General features: G+C 37.4%; 4 protein-coding genes across 5 annotated transcripts; all 4 read right to left on the bottom strand.

Moving 5' to 3' along the window:
* Positions 1 to 201: 201 nt before the first annotated feature.
* LOC108206801 (glucosamine 6-phosphate N-acetyltransferase) lies at positions 202 to 2,177 on the bottom strand. Its single transcript, XM_017377212.2, has 2 exons — positions 2,037 to 2,177; positions 202 to 851 (listed from the first exon to the last, which is right to left on the bottom strand). The coding sequence occupies exons 1-2, from the start codon at positions 2,093 to 2,095 to the stop codon at positions 353 to 355; spliced, it is 558 nt and encodes a 185-aa protein (XP_017232701.1). The 5' UTR covers positions 2,096 to 2,177; the 3' UTR covers positions 202 to 352.
* A 721-nt stretch (positions 2,178 to 2,898) lies between these two features.
* LOC108208503 (ABSCISIC ACID-INSENSITIVE 5-like protein 5) lies at positions 2,899 to 5,086 on the bottom strand. Its single transcript, XM_064086357.1, has 5 exons — positions 4,970 to 5,086; positions 3,731 to 4,513; positions 3,444 to 3,515; positions 3,329 to 3,355; positions 2,899 to 3,203 (listed from the first exon to the last, which is right to left on the bottom strand). Exons 2-5 carry the CDS (start codon positions 4,481 to 4,483, stop codon positions 3,123 to 3,125), a joined length of 933 nt encoding a protein of 310 aa, XP_063942427.1. The 5' UTR covers positions 4,484 to 4,513; positions 4,970 to 5,086; the 3' UTR covers positions 2,899 to 3,122.
* A 4,056-nt stretch (positions 5,087 to 9,142) lies between these two features.
* Positions 9,143 to 18,854, bottom strand: LOC135150826 (uncharacterized). Of its 2 annotated transcripts, XM_064088082.1 has the most exons (5): positions 18,687 to 18,854; positions 10,851 to 11,113; positions 10,516 to 10,727; positions 10,060 to 10,330; positions 9,143 to 9,693 (listed from the first exon to the last, which is right to left on the bottom strand). In XM_064088082.1, exons 1-5 carry the CDS (start codon positions 18,781 to 18,783, stop codon positions 9,388 to 9,390), a joined length of 1,149 nt encoding a protein of 382 aa, XP_063944152.1. In that variant the 5' UTR covers positions 18,784 to 18,854; the 3' UTR covers positions 9,143 to 9,387. The 2 variants fall into 2 exon arrangements, with proteins under 2 accessions (XP_063944152.1, XP_063944151.1); XM_064088081.1 differs by lacking the exons at positions 9,143 to 9,693; positions 10,060 to 10,330; positions 10,516 to 10,727; positions 10,851 to 11,113 and adding an exon at positions 15,727 to 17,727 and having other exon boundaries at positions 18,687 to 18,839.
* A 1,928-nt stretch (positions 18,855 to 20,782) lies between these two features.
* On the bottom strand, positions 20,783 to 23,780 carry LOC108205741 (uncharacterized). Its single transcript, XM_017375790.2, has 5 exons — positions 23,468 to 23,780; positions 22,521 to 22,783; positions 22,215 to 22,426; positions 21,715 to 21,985; positions 20,783 to 21,230 (listed from the first exon to the last, which is right to left on the bottom strand). The coding sequence occupies exons 1-5, from the start codon at positions 23,565 to 23,567 to the stop codon at positions 20,925 to 20,927; spliced, it is 1,152 nt and encodes a 383-aa protein (XP_017231279.1). The 5' UTR covers positions 23,568 to 23,780; the 3' UTR covers positions 20,783 to 20,924.
* Positions 23,781 to 24,239: the final 459 nt, after the last annotated feature.

The raw sequence follows: 24,239 nt of genomic DNA, 5'->3' as shown, positions 1-24,239 counted from the left end.
TAATCAAAATTATGATATTTAATTATTTAATATTTTTAAACAAAATTTAATTTAATTGCTTAGATGTTTTGTATTTTCCTTTAATAGCTATTACCTGGAAATTTAATTTTAGTGAAAAAAACACTTGATCTTTCTGTCAAATTACCCCCGAGAGGTTTCAAAATGAAGTTAAGCGTGCATATTGTTAAGTTAAAGCACACGTAACCTTGAATGTCGTTTTCCATTAAAGTTCAAATATCAAATCAATGTACTTACAATGCTACTATCAACAACAATTAACAATGAGATCCAGACACCAGTTGATCTGTTGATGTATTGTTAACACGGTGAATCCATATATAGTATGCACTGCTCATACAAAGTACTTGGCCATCTGAATTGCTCCCTGCTTAAAACCACACTTCTCGTAGAATCCGCGGTTTCTATCACCACAATAGAGCACCACCTTGTAACATCCCAGTGAACGAGCATGATCGGTGAGAAATCCAACAATTTTCTTTCCTAATTGCAAACCTCGTGCATTTGAGTCAACTACAACATCTTCTATGTGACCTGCTTTCCCACAACTCCTTATAAACTTTCTTTCAATAAACACACTTCCGGTTGCTATAATCTTATTTGAACTATCATCTTCAATTACACATACTACACGGTCATCACCATGTGATTTCAGCTCTTCAAACCGATTTTGGAATTCTTGGTCAGAGACAGAATCACATACAGTTAGTTGTTGCAGTAATTCAAGGAAGCCCTTATTTTTGTCGGATATCTCAAGTTTACGAACTTGATACTTGTTTTCAACATTGGGGCAACTACCACTCTGCATTTGGTATGCCTGACCGACTTGACACCTGAAACTCGAAAAGAAACAAAAAATTATATACGTGAAATTTGTTCGTCTGGAGGATGAATGGGGATTGACTGCGGTGTAGGGAGACCAATTCTCCTAAAAGAATTAATGATACTAATAACCAAAACCCACAAAATACACCTAATAAACATATACTCAAAAGTCAAACCAGCCTTAGACTTCCATAATTACTACACTAAAGTCCCCAAGAGAACTAGACTCGGATTCGGATATGCAACTCATTTGTTATAATCAATTAATCATATCAACACGACAAAAGAATATGCAAGATAGATACACATTTTAGTATTAGCATCATCATTTATCTAAAGACTTTAAAGTGCATACAATTAGCAACTCTCCCAACCCTATAGAAAACAATAGAGCAGATACGCTACTCCCAGCTTGCAAGATTGAAAATAATATGGTGAATACAAGACACTTGATGAGATGTTAAACAACTAGAAGCCACCAAAAGTACAGTCAATAGATAGGTCTAAACCACTAATATTCATTAAGCCCTTCCCCCGCTCTCCTACTCTCCTTGTCTACTGTAGGCCATCCAAAATATAAAAAACTTTTCACAAAATGGAATCGAGCCTGCTAGAAAAGCCAAAGACATGACATTCGAGTTGGGCAAGGAATTGAGGGAATACGGGGAGCTAAAACACAGCAGACTTATTGACATGGAACTTCTCAACAATAGTAAAATCTGGTGCAAATTTATACATCCAGAAAACTTACAATTCGAGTTGTTTAAAGTTTTAAAACCGAAGCATGTAACAAAATGGTTGAAACATTCAGAAAATAACTGGACAATGACTTCGGCTTCACATGGGTATCTTCCCCTTCGTCTCTCAAGAGTTTGAGATAAAAGGAACCCATTAAAGACCTTAAACTTAATATTAAAACTAATCGATGGGGATGTCACAAACACTATCGAAGGTCACGAGCTCAAGGCCTCTCCATCATATAAACAACTTCATTTCTAAATGGTTGAATTCATGGATTAGAAACAATGATTAATCATAACAATCAAGGTGTTCCCAACAAGCTTTAACTACAATCACATACACTCGCAAACAAAAATTACTAATTAGAGTAAATGTGAGTAATTCATGGGCAATCAAGAAATAACTACAATGGCCACAACTGTAAGTCTGTAACAGAGCTAAAGAGAAGTTACCAGAAGGGCCGGAGAGATTTCAATCGCAGCAGCAGCGGAAATGGAGAAACCCTTATCATTAAAATAAATCAAGTTGCAACTTACAAATGTGTGGAACACTGGAACTCAAAGATCTGTTTGTTTTTTTTTTTTTTTTTTTTTTTGTTTTGTTTTTTTTTTTTTCCAACAAGGTGTTGGTGTGGTGGTAGAGCTCTTGTACCCACTTGCGGGAGGTCGGGAGTTCGACTCCCCACGTGTGCGTGTGTAATCAATTAGCAAAAAAAAAAAAAAAAAAGATCTGTTTTTTTTTAATTTAAAACATACGAGGAGTATTATTTATTTATTATCTTCTAAAGAGTTATTTTTGTGTAGTACTGACTTTGTTTGAGTTTTTTAATATTTTCATCAATTTATTTTTTATGAAGGAAAAGTAGTTTTACCTGGGACACTAATGAAAATTATGAAATTTAATTGCTTAATATTTTTAAACAAAATTTAATTTACTTGCTTAGATTTTTTATTTTCCTTTAATAGCTATCTGTCTTTAAAAAAATTCCTCTGTCCTCAAACACTTATTTTGGTTAATATAATTTTTTTACTTAATTACTCATTAGATTAGAGTAATTCTAGAATTTATTTTTTTTCCCTCAATGCGCACTTGTTTACTTTTCTATCAAATTTTGTGAGAGAACATATTTTGGTCCGCTCATATGCCTCCTCGAGTCCTCGTTTTTCATTTGTTAGACATGGTATTGTTACACTCCAGTTGGTCATATACAATTTTTTAATTTATACTCTATCTCATTTTTCAGAGATTAAAATTTTGTATAAATAAACATACCACAGCATTTATTTAATTTCCACTCCGTAACACAGCGATAACAATAACATAACATTTATTTATTAACAGTCCAGATTCCAGACAAGGTAGTGAGTGAGACATGTCACAGCTACACCTTTTACCTTGTTTTATTAAGATTTAAGTTTGCTAGCAGCAATGATTTATTTAAAACGAAGAACACCAAATCGAAACACCACGAGAGCAGCGGCATAACACCATGGCAGCAGAACAGATTTTGCTAGGAGAGTATTGGTGTCGGTCCTCCTTCAATACAGACAGCTCCAGCTCCTTTTGAGGCCTTTCTTTCCGTCATTATCCTTGCGAGCTTTCTTCAACTCCTCCATCTCCTGCATCACGTCGTGAAAATATGATTCTGATTCCTGAATGTGATTGAAAACAAGTCTACCGTTTGCAATATTAGTGTGTGTATTGCAATTTGTTCTTTGAAGGTATTAGTGTGTGCTTAACATACCTGCTTCTTCCTCCTGTCCATGGTTTCCTGTTTACAATATAAGAAGCATCATATCAACTTGTCAAAATATAGATCAGTTTTACAGAAACAATGTTGTATCCGATATCTTACTTACCAAATCCTGTCGCAGACGAGAATTTTTTTCGTTCAGCACTCGCAGCTTCTCTTCGAGATCACAAGTATAAGCCTAGCCACTCAAAAATTTTAAGTAAACAAACTTTAGAAATACAACTGTTCCCTTCTACAGACCATGAAACACTTCGTTTTTCGGGAACATTTCTTTTTAAATAGATTTAAACCAAATTAATTTGCTCAATTCTTAAAGTACTAAGCACTACTCCCCCATCTTTCATATTATCCCTATATGATTTAATTTATCATTTCACTAGACACAGACCGTACCTGCCTCCTAGCCCTTGTCCTGGCAGCAGATTCTCTGTTTCTGATCTTTCTTGCTGCCGCTTTCTCCACTGGATCATCGAGCCTGCCTGATTGGTCTGCCCCGACACTCTCAGAGGAAGTTGGATTAGATGGGACATTTATGCCCCCTCCTGAAGCCATAACAGGCCTAACCATATCACCAGCTGGTCCAGACGGAAGTCCTGTACTGTTGTTGTGCTGGTGTGAGACAAAAGACTGCTGATGAACAGGTGAAGGAGGCCGGTCAGATCCCGGAACTACACCTGCCATGATAAAAAAGTCTTCCAGCGTCATCCCTCCGTTTGTTGCCTGATGCTGGGAAGAGTCAACTTCTCTCCATATAGCAGTATCATTCACTGATGATGTACTAATCATGCCTTCCGGATGTTGTGGATTATTATTGGAGGTGGCTGCAGCTGTGGGAACTATGGCTACTTCCGTGGGGGCAGCAGTGCAGAGGGCAGTACTGGTGTTGGAGACCAATGTCTGTGCAAAAGCTTGAATTTCCTCTTCTGTCACCATGTTGCTCAGAAGCTCATCCATGCTCATCGATCCAAAGCTTCCAATATCACCTGAGAATGTGTGTTGAAAGTCATCAAGGGTAAGGGAGAAGAATGATGATTGACGATCTAGTGATGGGTGCTCATGGTTGTCAGGATGTTCAGGGGCTGATGCTTGAACAGATGATTCAATCTCTCCTTGCGATTGAAAATCTGAGTGGTCTGGCATCACCATTCTGGAAGAGAGTATCAGAGTAATCTTTATCTGCAGTATCAGAAGGAAAGTAAAATAGAAAAATTACTTAAAGTTTAACCATAAACATAATAGGATTTTTTTCAATAACGATGCAGCGACTCCGGCATGTGGTTGAATCTAAACCTTTCTTGAGAGAAAGAAAGAAAAATATAATGCAATCTAAGCCTTTAAAGCATCCTCAATCAAATAAATATAGGTATTATCTGCGTGAGAAATAACTTATCATTCAACTGCAATAGGCAACTAGGCATGAAATCGAATTGCGAAAAAAGAAAAAGATAATATATGTGTAGCTACCATAATCAATTTTCACAAGCACTCAAAGAGGCAGAGATCACTAATTCAACAGTGGATTATTTTCAGCGGTTGGGAGGCTTTCAATGTGACTGTCCAACAAATCAGATTCGAATTAAAGAACTGTAACAGAATTACTATTAGCAAAAGCAGAGAGGATCAGAGACGCACCTCTGGTTTTGCAGAGAAGGGGCCGGGATAATTCGCCAGACTGATCAAAGCCTGATGCTGATTTATATAGATGAATGCTCCCTACCAAGGTCAAAAATTACTGCGTGCAATTATACAACCGTGGACGGCTAAACCGTTTGCTTCATTAATATCGTATACTATCTTGGGCGATAGTTATATTATATGCTTTAGCGATAGAATTGCGATGAATAAAGTGTAACTGCCGCAATGACGTTTAGTTGATAAGCATGAATTCTATATGGAACCAAAATAAAAAGCGGAAAGTAACGCATGTTTTTCTTCCATGCAGAGATTAGTAAAGGTGTTTCAAACTTGGATATATACAGAATTCATTTGTGGTTCGTAGATGTGACAATCGTTTCATGTTGTGTATATAATGATCTTTGTAAAAAAAAATCTCTAACACCTCGAAGTTTTACAAAAACCGCTCACTTAATATGATATCACAGCACAGCTCAGACAATCAAGGCCTCGAGTTAGCTTCCTGCCAGCCCCATATTATGGAGATGAAGGTTGAGAGAATGTTAGATATAGGCCATGTGACAACCCGGGTCAAATCCCGAGCCTTTTCCGAAAATCAGGTCAAGTCCCAAATTCCGAATCCGAAAATAAGCCCAAATACACTAGTCAAGTCCCAAATTCCGAATCCGAAAATAAGCCCAAATACACTGGCTCAACTGCAACAACTTGGGTAATCCACAAGCCCACCACAGGCCCCCAAAAGATCATGATTTGTTGGTGCAATTAGTAGTAGTATTTATGCTTATAAACTGAACTAAAGTCCACACACTCCTCGATGTGGGACTGGGGTGTTACAAGCCATGTTAAGAAGTTATAGGTTTAAATCAAAGTAGAGGTTTGACTAGATGAATGATCTAATATTGGTGTTTGAACGTTAGCATATTGAACTAAGGCCTGGACTCGATAAGCTAATTGTCAAGAAACTAGAGCTATTTCAATTTGAGGATATTCATGTGTCAAATATAAAAAGCTAATTCAATAGTTATTCACCAAACAATTTTGTTCAAACAATATTGTTCAAAAATAGCTAATTCAATCCGCTAGTCAAAATGGATAATTCAAGCAGTCGGTCGAAATAACTAATGCAATCCATAACTGCTAACCGCTAATTATCAGCGCCATAATGATCCACTTTCGTATGATCAGGATTCTGGAGTATCAAACTCAAGACACTAAGTAGATTTGTGTACTTCCTGGGAACATGTGATTCATTTCAAATGACATAATCTGAGTTGTCATTTTTAATTCTACTTCATACAAAGTAATATTCATATGTCTTGGATTTACAATCAAATATAAATACAACTTATTTGTTTGTCCAAAGATGTAATATTCAAATCCACAACTTCAATTAAAATCCAAGTTCCTAAACATGCATTAAATAATTCTTACAAATATATATACTAAATTTCATGTCTTGTCATGGTTTGTCAAGAACTACAAATAATGCTTTAAATTGCCATTTACGGCTCAAGGCCCATTGAATGTGTGATAGGCGACTTGAGAGTTGAGATTGATTATGAGCAGAGTTTGAATAGCCAAAGATGTAAATGAACTTAATTAGTCAATATAAGATTACTCAAGTTAAATCAAGCTCGGTAATTATTATAAAAATATTAATAATTTGTGTAGCATATTCCTAAAATATTTGTTAATAGATTTGTACTTGTTAAAATATCACACTCTTGATACATTACAACATGTATTTTCTTTATTGGTCAGAAGCCAAGGTCTTTCTCGGTACCTTAGTGACAACCACTTGACGACCCAAAAATTATTACCAGTCGAAGTTCCTCTTGGTTTTGAAGCCAAGCTATTTGAAAGATACATTGTTTGGGATACATTATACTCTATACTCGAGACTGGCTTTAAAACACACACCGTAGAACCACTCCAGCTTGAGTGTAGATTGCATAAGTTCGCCAATAAGCTTGACCTCGTCTAGCTTAATTAACTTGTTTCACTTTCAAACTTGACTTCATATAACAGGAAAAAATGCAAGTTAATCACCTCAAGCTCGGCTGAGCTTAGATACAACCTAGTTAGTTTTACTACAAGATACTTGCACATGAATAATTTTAACCAAACCATTATTACATGTTTCTACTGCTATATCAAATTCCCTCCCCCAAAATAATCCCTATTTTCATAAATAATAATAATAATAATAATAAAAAAAAAGTCTGGCAAAACATGCCCCAAGACTAATGCTCTCAAGAACACTTTTATATCAGTATTAGGGGTGTACACGGTTCGGTAAAACCGACCAAACCAACCCGAACCGATCACTTTTCGACCGAACCAACCCGAATTTTTTTAACCCGATATGTATCTGGTTTAAAAAAATATAAACCCGACTTAATTGGGTTGGTTATGGGTTTGAATATTTTTAGGCCGAACCAAACCAACCCGAATAAAAAATAAAATATTTTAAATATTATATATATATGCATAGCCCAGCACTTTGAATATATTTTAAATATATCATGTTGGCTAAATTAGTGATTAGTGTTACAAGTATATGATTATTGTTCACAAAATGGTATATCTTCTACAATGTTTCCGAAGGTAAAGTTTCTTAAACTACCTCAGAAAATTTATTATAAAATATTTAAGTTACATGTTTCAGTTTTACCGAGTAGTCTGATGTGATTATATTGGTATGCATAGGGGAGTAAAGAGTTGAGCATCAGTTTATAATATTTATTAACTCAACCGAACCAATCCAAACCGAACCAAACCGAAGTACTACAAATTGGTTTAGGTTACAAATTTATACGATTCGGGTTGAGTTGAAATTTTGAAAACCCGACTTAATTGGGTTGGGTCAATAAATTCTATCAATCCGCCCAACCCGAACCGTGTACACCCCTAATCAGTATAGTGAAAGATTCTAAACATTGTTCAAACTGCATTTCAATTTCTGTTCAGATAACAGTTATAAACAATTAAAGGCAAGAACAAGTTCAGATAACCAACATAAATTCAATAAGATCACATTGACCAAAAAAAATAAATCAGTAAGATTACATCATACACATAGAATTATGTATAAACATGCATGTATATATAAAAAAAATTAATAATGATTACCCATTGAGCTTGGCTATATTTAGCAGCAAGACCATCTCCCATGTGTAAAGAATTGAAACAGACATGCTTTGATCTGTAATAAATTTATACCGCGGCAGTTATATACGGCTAAACTGAAAGGCATAATTGTGAAACTGGTAGTAACGGATAAATATGAGCAAGGCAAGTCAATAATAATAAGAAAGTGTATCTGCAGGGAAAGTGGGCCCCAGGCATTGACTCACCTCGACGTTTGATGAAAGAAGAAGAAGTAGAGCAGAATTTGAGTTGGGTCAGCTGCTTGACACGTATATGCCACATGTCGTTACCACAAGCCGCATTGTTCATACATCGCTGTATAGAGTCTATGAATATAATTTTATTTTTTTTGTCACATGAATATAAAATTTTTGGTCGGATACATGTTCGTCGTTTATTATAAAGCACCAAATAGATCCGTTTGAATATTAATAAATTAATTGATTAATTGATGTAGTAGTAGTTATATAATAATGAAACAATAATATAGAAGATAATATTATTACTCCCTCCGTCCCTTTTTATCTGTCCATTTTGGAAAAAAAACACATACCAAGGAATAATTGATTGTATGAACTTTTTCATTAATTACCTCTAATTAATATCTTGAAAATGGTGGAATACCCCTACTTTATGTCTTGAAAACATGAATTTAACCAAGTTTTAAATAAGTCAAGCCTTGAAAATTGAAATTATGGAGATATATTTGAAAAACTATCATTAAATTAGTTTTGAAAGTATAAATGGACAGATAAATAGGGACAAATTTTTACTTCCAAAGTGGACAGATAAATAGGGACGGAGGGAGTAGTATTTTAATTTTAATTTACTTAAAAGCTAAATATTATTATTGACAAATTTAAAATGATATAAATATAATAGCACGTAACTGATACTTTATTTGACTTTTATATAATAGTTTAATAAGGTTTATGATATTAATCATATTATAATATTATATATCTATTAGTTATTTGATAATTTAAATAAAATAAGGTATACTTGTTATGATACTTGAAATAGAATAAATAAAAATAATATGTAAAAAATTCTGCATATTTTGTTGATTTTCTCCTGATCCCAGGTAGAAAAAAGTTTGTACATATATAATATTAAAAATAAAATATTATTTGATCGGCTCTGCAGAATTTACTTGATCGGGATCCAAATGTGCTAAAGCGATCCACTTTCTACATGTAGAATGGACCACTACATTATATTTTCAAGACGTCCGAATCAAACAGCAGATTGCATTTTTTTTCTCTTTAAGGAACGGTGTCTCCTCCCATTATAAGCGCTTTGATGATTGCATTGCCCATTCCATCCGAAAAAGGGAACAAGTGGCCAGCCCCTGCAACTTCATGATAATGAATCCATGCTAGCTTTTGGACAATGTATCTTTGCAGTGTCACAGGGACAATCATATCTTCATCACCTTGCCATAAGTGCACCTGCACTTTATTGCCTGGGAATGGATTCTTTACCTCCAGAGGATCAAATTCCCAGGTCCCGAAGCCAATGATTAAATCGCGGTGCAGGGACTCATATTCTCCTTGTTGTCTTACCTGGGCCTGTAGAATCCAAAAATCAAACAGAACAGAAATAAGAAATTGTTTTCAGCCGTTGTAGAACTATGCTCATGCATAACACGACTAATGTTTTTCTCTGAGATTGATGGCAACAGATCTCAAGTCAGAGAATCCTTAAACTATAAATTGGATCCAAGATCTGCCATGAAGCAAAGCCAAAGAACAATGTGGTCGTGACACTAGTAATTCTTAAACTGCATCAATAACAGATGATATTATACTTTAGTGTGTGACTTTTGCTAAAGCTAAAATGGAAGTCCAAGAGAGACCTTACATGAATAACGAAATTATATGCCACTAAGTATGTAATACCAGATTGAGATGCCAAAAAAATGTCGCAGTAAATACCTCATACTGCTTTCTCTCTGCAGTAGAAAACACAGTGAGAAGTTCCGTGTCTTGGCGAGAAAGAATGCCAGGGCTCTGAGCTATAAGAGTTATATAAGGAAACCATTTCTGAGTGTTCCACCAATATGTTAGCCAAGGGATGTAGTGAGCAACTCGAAGTGACCACTGGTCCTGTGGAAATTGCTGGTAGTATGCTTCACTAGATAAGTTTGAGGGGATGCCAGGCCACCAGTAATTAACAACTGGGGCTATAAGGGTTGCTCCTGCTAACCTGTTTCCATTACAAAATCCAGCATAAGATGATAGGGAGTAACAGCGATACATTACACACAAAAAAGAAACTTAACTTACACGACAAAATGAGAGAATGCTGACAAAATAAATGCAATCTTTTAGTCTCTTTAAAGCATGACTATTTTTGGTGTGCATAAAAGAATTAGGAAAACTAAATTATACCTGTGAGGAATATATTTGAGGCAGGACCAAATTAATTGTCCACCCATTGAATATCCAATTACATAAAATTTCAATCCAAGTCCTAACTGATCAGCTAGCTCTTCTATATCCAAAGATACACTCTTTACTGTTCGATTTGGATCAGGATCACTCTCTCCATAACCAGGACGATCAAATGAAACCATGTAAATCCCCAGGTCTACAATGACATCCTGTTGAAGATATATTGTGTGTGTATATACTATATATATAACTTATAAGCCAGTTGACTTCAAAGTTCAAATATTAAAACAAAGCACATGAAATTCTTATAAGGTTGTCTAAGGAATCCATACCGGAGTAAGGGAGGTGGCAGAAAAAGTATAATGTCTGCAAGAATCGAACCCATGAACATACACTATTTTGTGCTTGGCAGTATCTTTTGGAACACCATATTCCTTGTAGGCCAAATGTCTACCATCCTTGAGTTCAATTCTAGATGCAGTGACAGGAGGGCCATCTGGAGAACCACATATCTTAGGTGGAGGTGGCTTACTTGCCTGATAACCCCATGCCAGTATTACCGCGAAGAAGACCAGCAGTATCTTTGTTACTAATCCTGTATTTTCGGTTAAGTTCAGTATACGAAGTCCTTGAAGAATTGAATAGTACTAACTATTACTGAAAAAATTGTTATGATAAATCAGGGATGGTAACATAAGAATTCTTTTGTTAGTTCTTCCTCGACAAGGTGGTGGTTTGATTCAGTCACCAAGTATATCTTGTAAATGCTTTTATTTCTTAATCTTTGTCTACAATAACACCATGAAGTTAAAACGGGAAGGGAATTCAAGGTTGGAGGTGAAAGTTGAAACTTGGGCGGTCCTTAGTGGCAGAACCAGGAAACTATATGAGCCGGGCTAAAATCTTGATAATAGTTTAAATGAAAAAACATATTGATTTTAAGAACAACACAATAACACCCTGAAGTTAAAATGGAGAGGTAAGTCAAGGTTGGTGGTGAAAGTTGAAACTTGGATGGTCCTTAATTTTTTCTTGTTTGAATATTTGCAAGAAGCAAAGCCAATCCCAGGGAACAGTGAAGCTTCATAGGGTCTTTCTGTCCAGATGCAGGTAGTCCGCATCTTCACAGACATGTCTATTTCACCGAGCCTCTCTCCGAGACAGTGCCCAGATTGTTACGCCTATCAATCTGACGGTATGCAGATCGAAGAAGGCACTGTATAGGCTTAAACAGTTTTTAAGGAACTATACTCGACAGATTTAGACAATGTAATGGAGAACAGACTTTCTTCAGTCGGCATTTGAAGGGTCTCGCTGTCTGTGGACATGATATATTAATTACTCTGGAAAATACTTTAAAAAAGAAACAATACACTTAAGAACACAATGCAGTATGAAGTTTGAAGGATTAGGGCCTCCTGACAGGTTCTTTTTTCTTTTTTGGTTTTTTAGCTTGTTCAACTGAGAAGGGGATAGTACTTTCTCAGAGTAAGTATATAAGTCATTTGCTTATCGAGATAATGGTGCTGGGATATCGCTTTAGTTTCACACTAAATGGATTCGACAGAATCAGAAACTTGTGCAATCAATTAGGTGATCCAAATACATAAATAAGTAAAGGGTGTTATCAAAAGTTGGTACAAAAAATAATCTACTTCTTTCCAGATATTATATACGATGTTTTCAATTTAAGTAAATCTATGCAGAATGGAGCATTTGGAGGCAACTTTCAGGATACTCAGGTACCTGAAGGGTAGTCCACGAAAAGATTTATGGTTCAGGCTACATGGCATTGCAAGATGTGATGCTCACACTTACTACAATAACAAATTAAGCAAGCAAAAGCAAACTCGATCTCAGATTACTCAAAAGGAAACGATTACAAAAGGAATACTCGGAACTTTCGAGAGGTTCCGCCTCTCCAAGCTTGATAATGTTTATAATTCTCCAGATAGATCTACCCACTACACAACCTCCCCTTTAACCCCCCAGTCCACCCTTTACTTCTTTACTGTTTTACTAGTTACTGCTTGTAGCACTTGGACCTATTGGACCCGCTGTTGGGCTGCTTATCTTGTCTTTGGGCCTCCGCCTGTTATATGCAATTAACGCCTTAGGCCCATCCTGGTGCATCACATTACCCCGGCGCCAAAGAGACACCTTGTCCTCAAGGTGGAAATCAGGAAACAAATGATCGAGAACATCAGCACTCTCCCAGGTGGCCTCACTGACAGGAAGGCTCTTCCATTTTACCAACACCTCCACATCTGCCTGATGCTGTCGAACATTCAGTAGCATTTCAGGCTCCACCACCATTTCCAGCTCCTCATTTAGCTGTGGAGGAAGAGTAGGGGACACCAGTACTTCTCCCACTGCACGCTTAAGTTGAGATATGTGAAATACCGGGTGAATCTTACTTTCTTCAGGAAGCTCTAGTTTGTAAGCCACTTGACCAATGCGCTGAAGCACTTTGAAAGGCCCATAGAAACGGGGTGCTAACTTCCCATATGGACGCTTAGCCAGTGATCGTTGACGATACGGTTGCAATTTCAAGTACACTAATTCATTGACAACAAAAGAATCAGGCCTCCGTTTTTTATCCGCTGCTAGCTTCATCCCCTGCTGCGCCTTAAGCAAATTAAATTGCAGGTCATCCAGTATGGCGTCCCTGTCAAGCAAATACTCTTCCAAACTCTGGACTGGTGTTCTACCCTTGTTCACACGCAGCACATGCGGAGGTTCTCTCCCATATAGAATCTGAAAAGGACTGAATTTCGATGAGCAGTGGGGAGAAGTATTGTATGAAAACTCTGCCCATGCTAACCATTTTGCCCAGCCCTGCGGCTGTCCCCCAACAAAACACCTTAAATAAGTTTCCAACCCTTTATTCACAATTTCAGTTTGCCCATCCGTTTGGGGATGGTACGCTGTGCTGCGTTTCAGCTGCGTTCCCTGTAGCTTAAATAGCTCTCTCCAAAACAAGCTCATAAAAATACGATCCCGGTCTGAAATAATTGAGGCTGGAAAACCATGAAGGCGTACAATCTCCTGAATAAATCTTGCAGCCACCGTAGATGCATCAAAAGGATGTTTCAAACCGATAAAATGTGCATATTTGGACAAGCGATCCACCACCACTAGAATAGTATTAAACCCCTTGGACAACGGCAATCCTTCCACGAAGTCCATAGTAATATCCTCCCAAACCATCGATGGCAGTGGCAGTGGCTGCAATAAGCCTGCAGGATGCTGTTGAGATGCTTTTTGTGTTTGGCAGACAGAGCATTTTTGGACATATGCAATAACATCCCGTTTCATGCCTACCCAGAACCAATCTTTCGACATTCGCAGGTAAGTTTTCAACTCCCCTGCGTGTCCTCCAACAACTGAGTCATGATACTCATAGAGTAAAGTTGGTACCAACGTCGATGTGCGAGGAAGAACCACCCTTCCTTTGAAATACAATCTGTCTGCCTCCAATGAGAATCCCCCCAATTGACAACCTCCCGATTTCAGGCCCGAAACAATGCCCTGAAGAACTTTATCGGCTAAAACCTCAGACTCAATGGTCCCCCAATCGACACTGTGAAATGATGCCATCGACTGTAAACCTATCTCGCCATTTTGTTTTCTGGACAAGGCGTCGGCGACTCGGTTGGACGCACCTGTCTTGAACTGAATGTCAAAATCAAAACCCAGCAGTTTGATAATCCACTTCTGATACTCCGGATTGATTTCACGCTGTTGCAACACATATTTTAGAGCTTGCTGGTCAGTCCTCACCACAAAATGGCGCCCTACTAAGTAGTGTTTCCAGCGCTGTACTGCCATACAAATTGCAATCAGCTCTTTCTCGTATATCGACTTCTGCTGTGCTTTTACCCCCAACAACTTACTGTAAAACGCGATTGGTCTACCATTCTGCATCAGCACTGCACCAAGGCCGTAACCCGAGGCATCCGTTTCAATAACAAATAGTTCTTTGAAATTAGGCATGGCGAGGACAGGAGCTCTAGTCATGGCTGCCTTTAATGCTTCGAAAGCAGATGTAGCAGCTGGAGACCACCCAAAATTGTCCCTCTTGAGTTGTTCAGTGAGAGGCCTTGCTATTTCAGCGTATCCACCTATAAATTTCCTGTAATACCCGGTAAGTCCAAGGAACCCCCTCAATTGCTTTAAGTTTCTGGGCTGTGGCCACTCGAGCATTGACTTCACCTTGTCCATGTCCATCTCAACCCCTTCAGCCGAAATCACATGGCCCAGGTAACCCAGTGTACCTTGCCCAAACTCACACTTTCCCAGATTCACAAACAAAGAGTTGGAGCGCAAAATTTCAAAAACTTCGGCCACATGCTGCAAATGCTCTTCTCTGTTCTTGCTATAGACTAATATGTCGTCAAAGAATACCAATACTGTCTTCCTTAGCAGAGGTCGAAACAAGTCATTCATCAACGCCTGAAAAGTTGCCGGCGCGTTCATTAATCCAAAGGGCATTACGAGAAATTCGTAATGTCCGTCATGTGTCCGGAATGCGGTTTTATGAATATCTTCAGCCTTAACTAGAATCTGATGATAACCAGATTTCAAGTCGAGCTTTGTAAAGATTGATGCCCCATGTAGCTCGTCCAACAACTCATCGATGACCGGAATTGGATATTTATCAGGTACGGTTTCTCTATTAAGGGCGCGATAATCCACGCAAAAGCGCTATGACCCGTCCTTCTTCTTTACCAACAGTACAGGGCTGGAGAAAGGGCTTGTCGAAGGCTGAATAATACCTGCTGTCAACATTTCAGTAATCAGCCGTTCAATTTCGTCCTTCTGGTTTTGTGGGTATCGATATGGCCTGACTCCCACAGGATCACTGCCAGTCTTTAACACAATAGAGTGCTCGTGTCCCCTGCTTGGAGGCAGCCCTTTTGGACTGTCAAAAATCTGCTGGTACTGAGTAATGAGTGGCTGAAGAAACTCAGGTATGTCCAGTGGTGGCCTCTGCTTCATAGACAGCGCAAACTTGTTCTCAATTGACTGACATTCGACTAGATATCCTCCTCCCGTCTTCTTAATCGTCCTGAACATAGCTTTCAACGATATTTGGGTGCGTACTAAGGACGGATCACCTACCAGTGTAATTAACTCACCCCCTGAATCGAAGCGCATCACCTGCGTCTTCCAATTCGTCATAACCTCACCCAATTTCTCTAGCCATTACCCCCCTAAAATGACATCAGTACTACCCAACTCTAGCGGCAGGAAATCTTCGACCACCTCCAACCCTCCATCCAATTGCACTCGAACACCTTTACACAACCTAACTCCGCGCACAGCTTCACCATTACCCAAAGAAACCCCAAAGCTACCAGTAGGCGTGACCACAATACCCCCTGCAGTCACCACATTGAGAGATAGAAAATTGTGGGTGGCTCCAGGGTCAATAAGGACCACCACATCTTGCATACCAATAAGCCCTCGTAGTTTCATGGTTTTCGGGGCAGAGAATCCTACCACCGAATTCAAAGATACTTCCGGCACTATCTCAGCGGTCGGAGATGGTACAGGGTCACCTTCGTCACTCAAACCCTCCTCTGTTTCATCCTCAATTAGGAGGACACTCAGCTCCTTGCGTTTACATTTATGGCCCATAACCCATTTGTCATCACACCTGTAGCACAGACCTTTGGCCCTTTTCTCCTGCAATTCCTTATCTGTCAAACGCCTCACGTCGCCACTTCGCTTAGTACTCAACACCGAATGTTGGGGAGACTGGACAGATCCCTGAGATTCGGGAGAGGCTGGCCCCCAACTACGACTGGTTCCTGGAGTGCTAGGACTGGACAACGAAAGTGGAGCCACCGTCGAACTGCCCTTGGTATAAGAGGAGAATGTTCCTGTTTTAACCAAACTCAAGTTGGGCTTCCTAAAACTCGCAACCCTTTGCTTTTCCTCTATACGAACTGCAAGCTCCATTGCTTGTTCCAGATTTAAGGGACTCAGCACACGTACCTCAGCCTTAATTTCGTCCTTCAGACCATTAATAAAATGCCCCATCAGCACATCTTCCGAAACCCTATCAAGAGGGGCAGCCTTTTCTATAAAAGCCCGTCTATACTCTTTCACTGTGGTCGACTGAGTGGTCGAGAGCCACTGCTCATATAGAGAACCGCCACTAACGGACCTGAACTGCCTTAGAATAAATCCTTTCAGATCATCCCATCGACGAATTGGACGGCGCTTGTTCTCCCATTGGTACCAACGCAAAGCATCGCCGTCCATAGCTACGGCAACTGCCTCCAACATTTCGTCTTCCGAGAGTCGATAAAATGCGAAATAACGCTCGACTCGCAGGATCCAGCCATCAGGATCCTCACCATCAAAAATAGGCATGTCTAGCTTCCGATATCGCCAATTACTCTGGCCTCCGCCCTGAAACCCCCCAGTATACCCACCACCATTTCGCCCGGAAGCCCCGGTTGTGTACACCGAACCCTGGTGGTTGGGCTGTCCTGGACCACTGCCTTCACCACGTTCAGGGCCTGGAGTAGAGGCTACCAAGCCAGCAAGAGTAGATTTGATGTCGCCCTGAAACGTAAGCTGTTCAGTACGAATCGCGTTGATGAGTGCCTCTTGGTGCTCTCTACTGCGGTTTATGCGACCCTCCAAACGACCCGCTAGGGTTTCAAAATCAGCATTCAACTTCGTGGCGGCTAGGGTTTGGTGCTCACGAATCAACTCCGTAAGAGAGAGACGCATCGCCTCTATAGCTCGATCTACAACCTTGGCAGCCATTTCAGCCATCGTCTCCTCGACCTCCGTCGCCTTCTCCTCTAACTGATCAAGCCGCTGAGTTACAGTTGGAGGACCCATGGATCGTAAATGCTCTGATACCACTTGTGATGCTCACACTTACTACAATAACAAATTAAGCAAGGCAAACTCGATCTCAGATTACTCAAAAGGAAACGATTACAAAAGGAATACTCGGAACTTTCGAGAGGTTCCGCCTCTCCAAGCATAAGATAATGTTTATAATTCTCCAGATAGATCTACCCACTACACAACCTCCCCTTTAACCCCCAGTCCACCCTTTACTTCTTTACTGTTTTACTAGTTATCGCTTGTAGCACTTGGACCTATTGGACCCGCTGTTGGGCTGCTTATCTTGTCTTTGGGCCTCCGCCTGTTATATGCAATTAACGCCTTAGGCCCATCCTGGTGCATCACACAAGATCAACAGGGGAGCTTCGATTTAAACTTGAGTATGCTTGTACAAAAGAGGATCAACGAATTTCTGACAGTAGGTCACCAATAAATATTCCTAAAATGCAGTTCAACATGATAGAACCAAGCACATAAAGATTGATTGATTTTACATCAAACTGAACATGGATAGGAAGGATCTGAGCTACATAAAGACATGAGAACAATATCAAATACTGAATTTCAAGTCGCGCCTCTATAAACCAGTGTTCTAAAAATCTCTGATTTAACCGATTAATCCTCTGCAATATGGCCAACCGATTCGATTTTGAAATCTGGTATTTTTAATCAAAGCATATATAATAATTTATTAAAATTAAAATACCATATTGCTTTAACTATGAACAATTGTAGAATTTATGATATAGTTGATATATTTTTGTTAACAAATACAGTAACTAATACAATAATAATTAAATATTAAAATACATCCGATTTTTACTTCGATTAATTCCCGATTTTCGATTAATCCTAAATTGATAGCTCAGCCGATTAGGTCCGATTTCCGATTTGTGTAACACTGCTATAAACTAATAGTCTTGGAACCGGAGAAATTTAATAATAAATTGAAGTAAAGAATACAATTATAATCCGGACAGATGTTATTAATCAACTGAGTATGAGATCATCGAGTTAAACTGTACACAACAAGACGAAGATGTTTGGCGTCTAATTTCCACTTTTAGCTTGAGTGAACTGTAAAATAAAAACAACACAAAAAAACAAGGGCCTAAGCGCAAAATAAAGTTGTTCAAGAAAGTAGATAACGTGTTGTAGCGCTTACACAGAAGTCCGTAGTGTTAAATTGTAACAAGTGAGTTGAAATAACAGGGGAATTGTGCTATTAATCACATGAAGCAGCATATTCCATGAATGATGAATGACGAGAAGAAGGAATGAAGAGAAGAGACCTGAAGAGAGTTGAATGGGAGATTTGTGTTGGGAATTTCTGGTGTGAGTCCTGGCAGATGTTGCTGATATTCTCCTGCGGCTCTGCTTAGTTTCCATTCTTACAACATTAACCTCACAAGACAGACTGTCAGACACACACTCACGCCTAAATGTTCCTGCGACATCCCTGTTGTCTGTTAACAAAAAACATAAATTAAGTACTCCCTCTGTTTTTTTTTATATGACGCTTTGACTTTTGGCACACACTTTTAAGTGCTTTGACCAGGTAGTTAAAAATATTATTTTTTAAAATTTCTTTTTCTGAATAATAGTATATAATCAAAATTTTTATTTAGAAAAAGAAAATTCAAAAAATAATATTTTTAACTACCCGGTCAAAGCACTTAAAAATGTGTGCCAAAAGTCAAAGCGTCATATAAAAAAAAACAGAGGGAGTATATTGGAAATAATATTTTATTCTTTTAATATTCTAATAAGTGTCATTTCCTATTTTCGCCGAGGTAATTTTTTTTATTTTCATCCTTTATTTTTCTACACATATATGTAATTATTTATATAATTAATCCTAGATATAAATAAATAAACATGAAGATGTGTTTAAATAATGTGCTTAAGTTCGAAGATTTAGATAGGTTGTTTAAAAAAAAAGGCAAGTCTCACTAGATTACGTTTTAACTAGTTGAGAAGCCGCGCGTTGCGGCGGTCTATAAAAAATTATATTAATGATTCAATAATAATATTTGTAGAATAAAATAATTTTATGGCTGTCTATAAAAAGTATATTAATGTTTCAAAGTTAATATTTGTAGGATAAAATAATTTATATTATAAAAATCTTGATGTAATACCAATACTAATATATAAAATTGCAAAATTGGACTATAATTCATGGTGAAAAAATGAAAATAAATCTATATACGTAATTAACAATTTAAAACTCGACGAATCTTAATTTTATTTGTTAATCATGTTCTTACATTGTCACCTTCCTCCAATTTTTTTGGATTGATTGTGCACAAAAAAATCTAACTTAAATTCGTGAGATAGCGGTCTATAACTATCTATGTTTGTAAGCACCTTTAATTGTTTAACACTGTATAAACAATGTTCACTTAAAAGTTGTTTGAACGGAGCAAACAGATTATGCATGAATAATTTTATCCAGTATACAAAGTAAATTATATAAAAATTAACAACAATAAACATGTCCGATGAACAAAACAAATATTATAAAAAAAATAACCAACAAACATACATCACTAATAGTTAATTTATTGATATCATCCATCAATATCATGTCAAGACTATATTTTTTCCCCGTGTTTGGATTTGTCGACTCCCACATAGCGGTCTAACCTTTGCTTGCAACAACCTTTATTTTTTTAATACTGTATAAACAGCCTTCACTTATCGTTGCAGAAGAACGACACCACCGAGTTAGAAATCGAGCAAGACAACTATCACCGGAGAGAGGTATACGGGTATTTATAGGTGCAGAGAGACTTGTTTGCTACTATTTCCCACAATTAAATAATCTGAACAAAATCAGATTAAAATTTTCAAGCTACTATATTCCATAAATAATTTGTCTTTCCTATAATTAAATAATCTGAAACAAAATCAGATTAAAACTTTCAATCTACCATATTCCATAAATAATCTGAAACAAAATCAGATTCTGAAACTTGCTTCTAATATACCCGAAAGTAAAAAAAGGTAATTCTAATTTTTGATATTTTTCATCCGAAAATTCCAGAAAATTAGAAAAATAGAACGGAGCGATGTGAGAGGCGCCACCTAAACGCCCCTCGCTTCTCCTTTATATAAGTATATTGATTTGAAAAAATTATAAGCTGATCTGAATACCTACACCTGATCGATCATATTTTCAATATTTTAATTTAATAATATAAATAATATCAATTATATAAAATATTAAAAGAATCGGATTAAACCGACCTAAATGGAATACCTCTACCAAAATTTCTTAAAGTCAAACAAAAAATAGGACAATAATGAATAAAGTACATATAAATAAAGGTCAGAAAATTTTTGAAATTTTTTTGATAAGAATTAAATTCTGACTGTTCCTATATCAAGTACAAAAGACCCACATTGATTTGTTGAAAAATAGTGTTCTTAATAAAAATAAACGTGTTCCTTATATTGCTGCTACCTTGGCCCTTCAAACCTATTACATGTAAATTTACCACAATATTTCAAAAACCCAACTTATTCTATGAAATGGTGTTTTCTCCAATCAAAAGTGCCTTGATGATGGCATTGCCCATTCCACTTAGAAAAGGGAACATGTGGCCAGACCCTGCAACTTCATGATAATGAATCCAAGGTAGCCTTTGGGCAATGTATCGTTGCAGTTTGACAGGAACAACCATATCTTCATCTCCGTGCCATAGGTGCACAGCCACTTCTTTGCTTGGAAATGGATTTTTTAGCTCCATAGGATCAAATTCCCAGGTTCCAAAACCAATGATCAAATCACGGTGGAGGGACTCATATTCTCCTTGTTGTCTTACCTGTGCCTGTGAAAACCAAAAATTGATTTAACAGAAAACATAAATTCTTACAATAGTGATTTTTATAAGCATTTGCAAAATTAAGCTCTGTATAGTTGCAGGTTATAGCCCTTTTCTTTTTGTGGCATTTATTTTTCTCATGTTTCTTTATGAAGCCATTAAAAATCACTGACTGCTTCTCAGGCTAACAAATGAATCTAAGGTCCTCTGTCATCAGTCGAAGCCAAAGAAAAATTTCATCAAGGAAGCCGTTGATTTTATTACATTTTTAGCTGAAAGAATTTTCACAGCAGCAAGTGCGGATGATCTTGCAATATAATCCAATTTGTGTGACTTTTGTTTAAGCTAAAACAGAAGTATGCAAGACAAAATAGGCGTGCTTCTATAACAAGATATCTACCATGTCTAACTACTATCATTAAATATGAAATCATATGCCATTAAGCATGAAATACTAAACGGAATGCAAGAAAAATGACAAAACATATACCTCATATTCTTTTCTTTTTGGTGTAGAAAACACAGGCACAAGTTCCAAGTCTTGGCGAGAAAGAACAGCAGGGCTCTGAGCTATAAGAGTAAGAGATGGAAACCATTTCTGGGTGTTCCACCAATATGTAAGCCACGGGACGTGGTGAGCAACTCGCAGTGACCACTGGTCCTCAGGAAATTGCTGGCTGAATGCTTCACTGGATAGATTTGAGGGGAATCCAGGCCACCAGTAGTTAATTGCTGGAGCTATAAGTGTTGCTCCTGCTAACCTATTTTCATTACAGAATTTTACTTGAGATGAATAATAAATACACAAGATCCACAAATTAAGATTTTCCTACATGTACTATTTCCATCCCTCGTGCATATATGATATACCTAAAGTTCAATAATCAGGTAAACGAAGAATTCTGACAGAAAATACAGTTTTTGAGCCAACTCTAGGGCATGCCAATCAGCATTGTTGGGCATATAAGAAGGCTAGATAGTATACAATACCTGTGAGGGATATACTTGAGGCAAGACCAAACAAGTTCTCCACCCATTGAAAATCCAATCACATAAAATTTCAATCCAAGACCTAACTGATCAGCAAGCTCTTCTATATCCAAAGATACACTCTTCACTGTTTGATTTGGATTAGGATCACTCTCTCCATAGCCAGGACGATCAAATGAAACAATGTAGATCCCCAAGTCTTCAATGACATCCTGTTATACATATTGTAAATATAAGTCCCCAACTTCAAATAATAGAACATAGCACATGGAAACCTTAAAAGTTGGACAAGTCAATCCGATATACCTGAGTAAGGGTTATGGCAGAAACAGCATCATATCTGCAAGAATCGAACCCATGGACGTACACTATTTTATATTTAGCAATATCTTTAGAAACACCATATTCATTGTAGGCCAAATGTCTACCATCCTTGAGTTGAATTCTAGATGCCGTGACAGCAGGGCCATCTGGTGAGCCACATATCTTAGGTGGAGGTGGTTTAGTTGCTTGATAACCCCAGGCCAAAAATCCCACAATAAGGACCAGTAGTGATTTTTTGAGCAATCCTGAAGTATTGGGTTAAGTTGAATACATGAAGTCCTTAGAAAAACTGAATGCTACTCAACATAATTGAAAATTCTATCATGATGATATTGTCAGCAAATTAAGGTTTAGCTTATTCATTCCATTTGACAATAGGCCTGGTATTTATGACAATTTCTGTCCCAAAACATAGACTATTATCAATTTATTTGAATATGTAAACAACACAATAGTCTCAAGTTGCATAACATCTTCCATTTGCATACCACCATCAACTACATGTTAATTATCCAATATAGAACAAGCAACAGCAAGTGCTTATATATGATTCGGATACAATACCCTTTCTTTATTTGGGTAAGAAATTCAAAAATGCAAAGAGGCCAAACGGAATCACTTAGTGATGGTCACTAAAACAGCAAATTCACCACAAAAGTCATGAATTGCAGGCATTTCATGTAAAATAAAGGCAGGGTGAATGTGATGCATTGAGCACATATTTTTCGATCTTCAATTGAAAAAAAAAAACCGATACGGGAGTATTGTACATAAGTTAATTTGGTCGTACACTAAACTGTAACATCTAAGGTGACATACATGGAAATTATGCTAATATCAATCACATATAACAGCACAGCACTGAATAGAATTAATATAGAATTAAAGATAAAAATGGATAGAGTAATAGCAGCAGCGAACGGAGAAACCTGAAGAAAGTTGAAAAGTAGAAGGTGTGTTATGTGATTTCCTGGTGTGGGCCCTGGCTGATGCTGCTGATATTTTCCGGTTAGATGCTACTGCTGCCATCTCTAACAACACCCTCTGTACTTTACTAAACTAAATTACTACTATTGTATGCCTGTGTATGAGTATGAGTGATGAGCTCAACCTCAGATCTGGTCCATCTGGATGTTCCAATAATCGACCTGCCAATCTGCCATGCGAGTTGCCTTCACTTAATATTTATTTATTTTTTAATCTTTCTTTGTTATTGCACCATTTAATTACTGACTTGACTTTTCTATCGTCTTTACCTTTTCTGCACTTTCAGAGTTTCAGTCTCTTCCGGAACTATTGTAAAAAAAAACAAAAAAAACTATATACTCTCTCCGTCCCTATTTATCTGTTCATTTTGGAAGTAAAAATTTGTCCCTATTTATCTGTCCATTTATACTTTCAAAACTAATTTAATGATAGTTTTTCAAATAAAGTATCTCTATAATTTCAATTTTCAAGACTTGACTTATTTAAAACTTGGTTATATTCATGTTTTCAAGACATATAGTAGTGGTATTCCACCATTTTCAAGATATTAATTAGAGGTATTTAATGAAAAAGTTCATACAATCAATTGTTCTTTGATATGTGTTTTTCTTTTCAAAATGGACAGATAAAAAGGGACGGAGGGAGTACTACATAATCATTAACATTGAAAGAAGATGAGAAAAACAATTCGTATACTTTAAAACGCAACAGCCC

Source organism: Daucus carota, chromosome 2 (genome assembly GCF_001625215.2).
Source record: "Daucus carota subsp. sativus chromosome 2, DH1 v3.0, whole genome shotgun sequence".
NCBI lineage: Eukaryota > Viridiplantae > Streptophyta > Magnoliopsida > Apiales > Apiaceae > Daucus > Daucus carota.
Note: the sequence above shows the minus strand (reverse complement) of the source record. Positions and strands in the feature narration are given on the sequence as shown.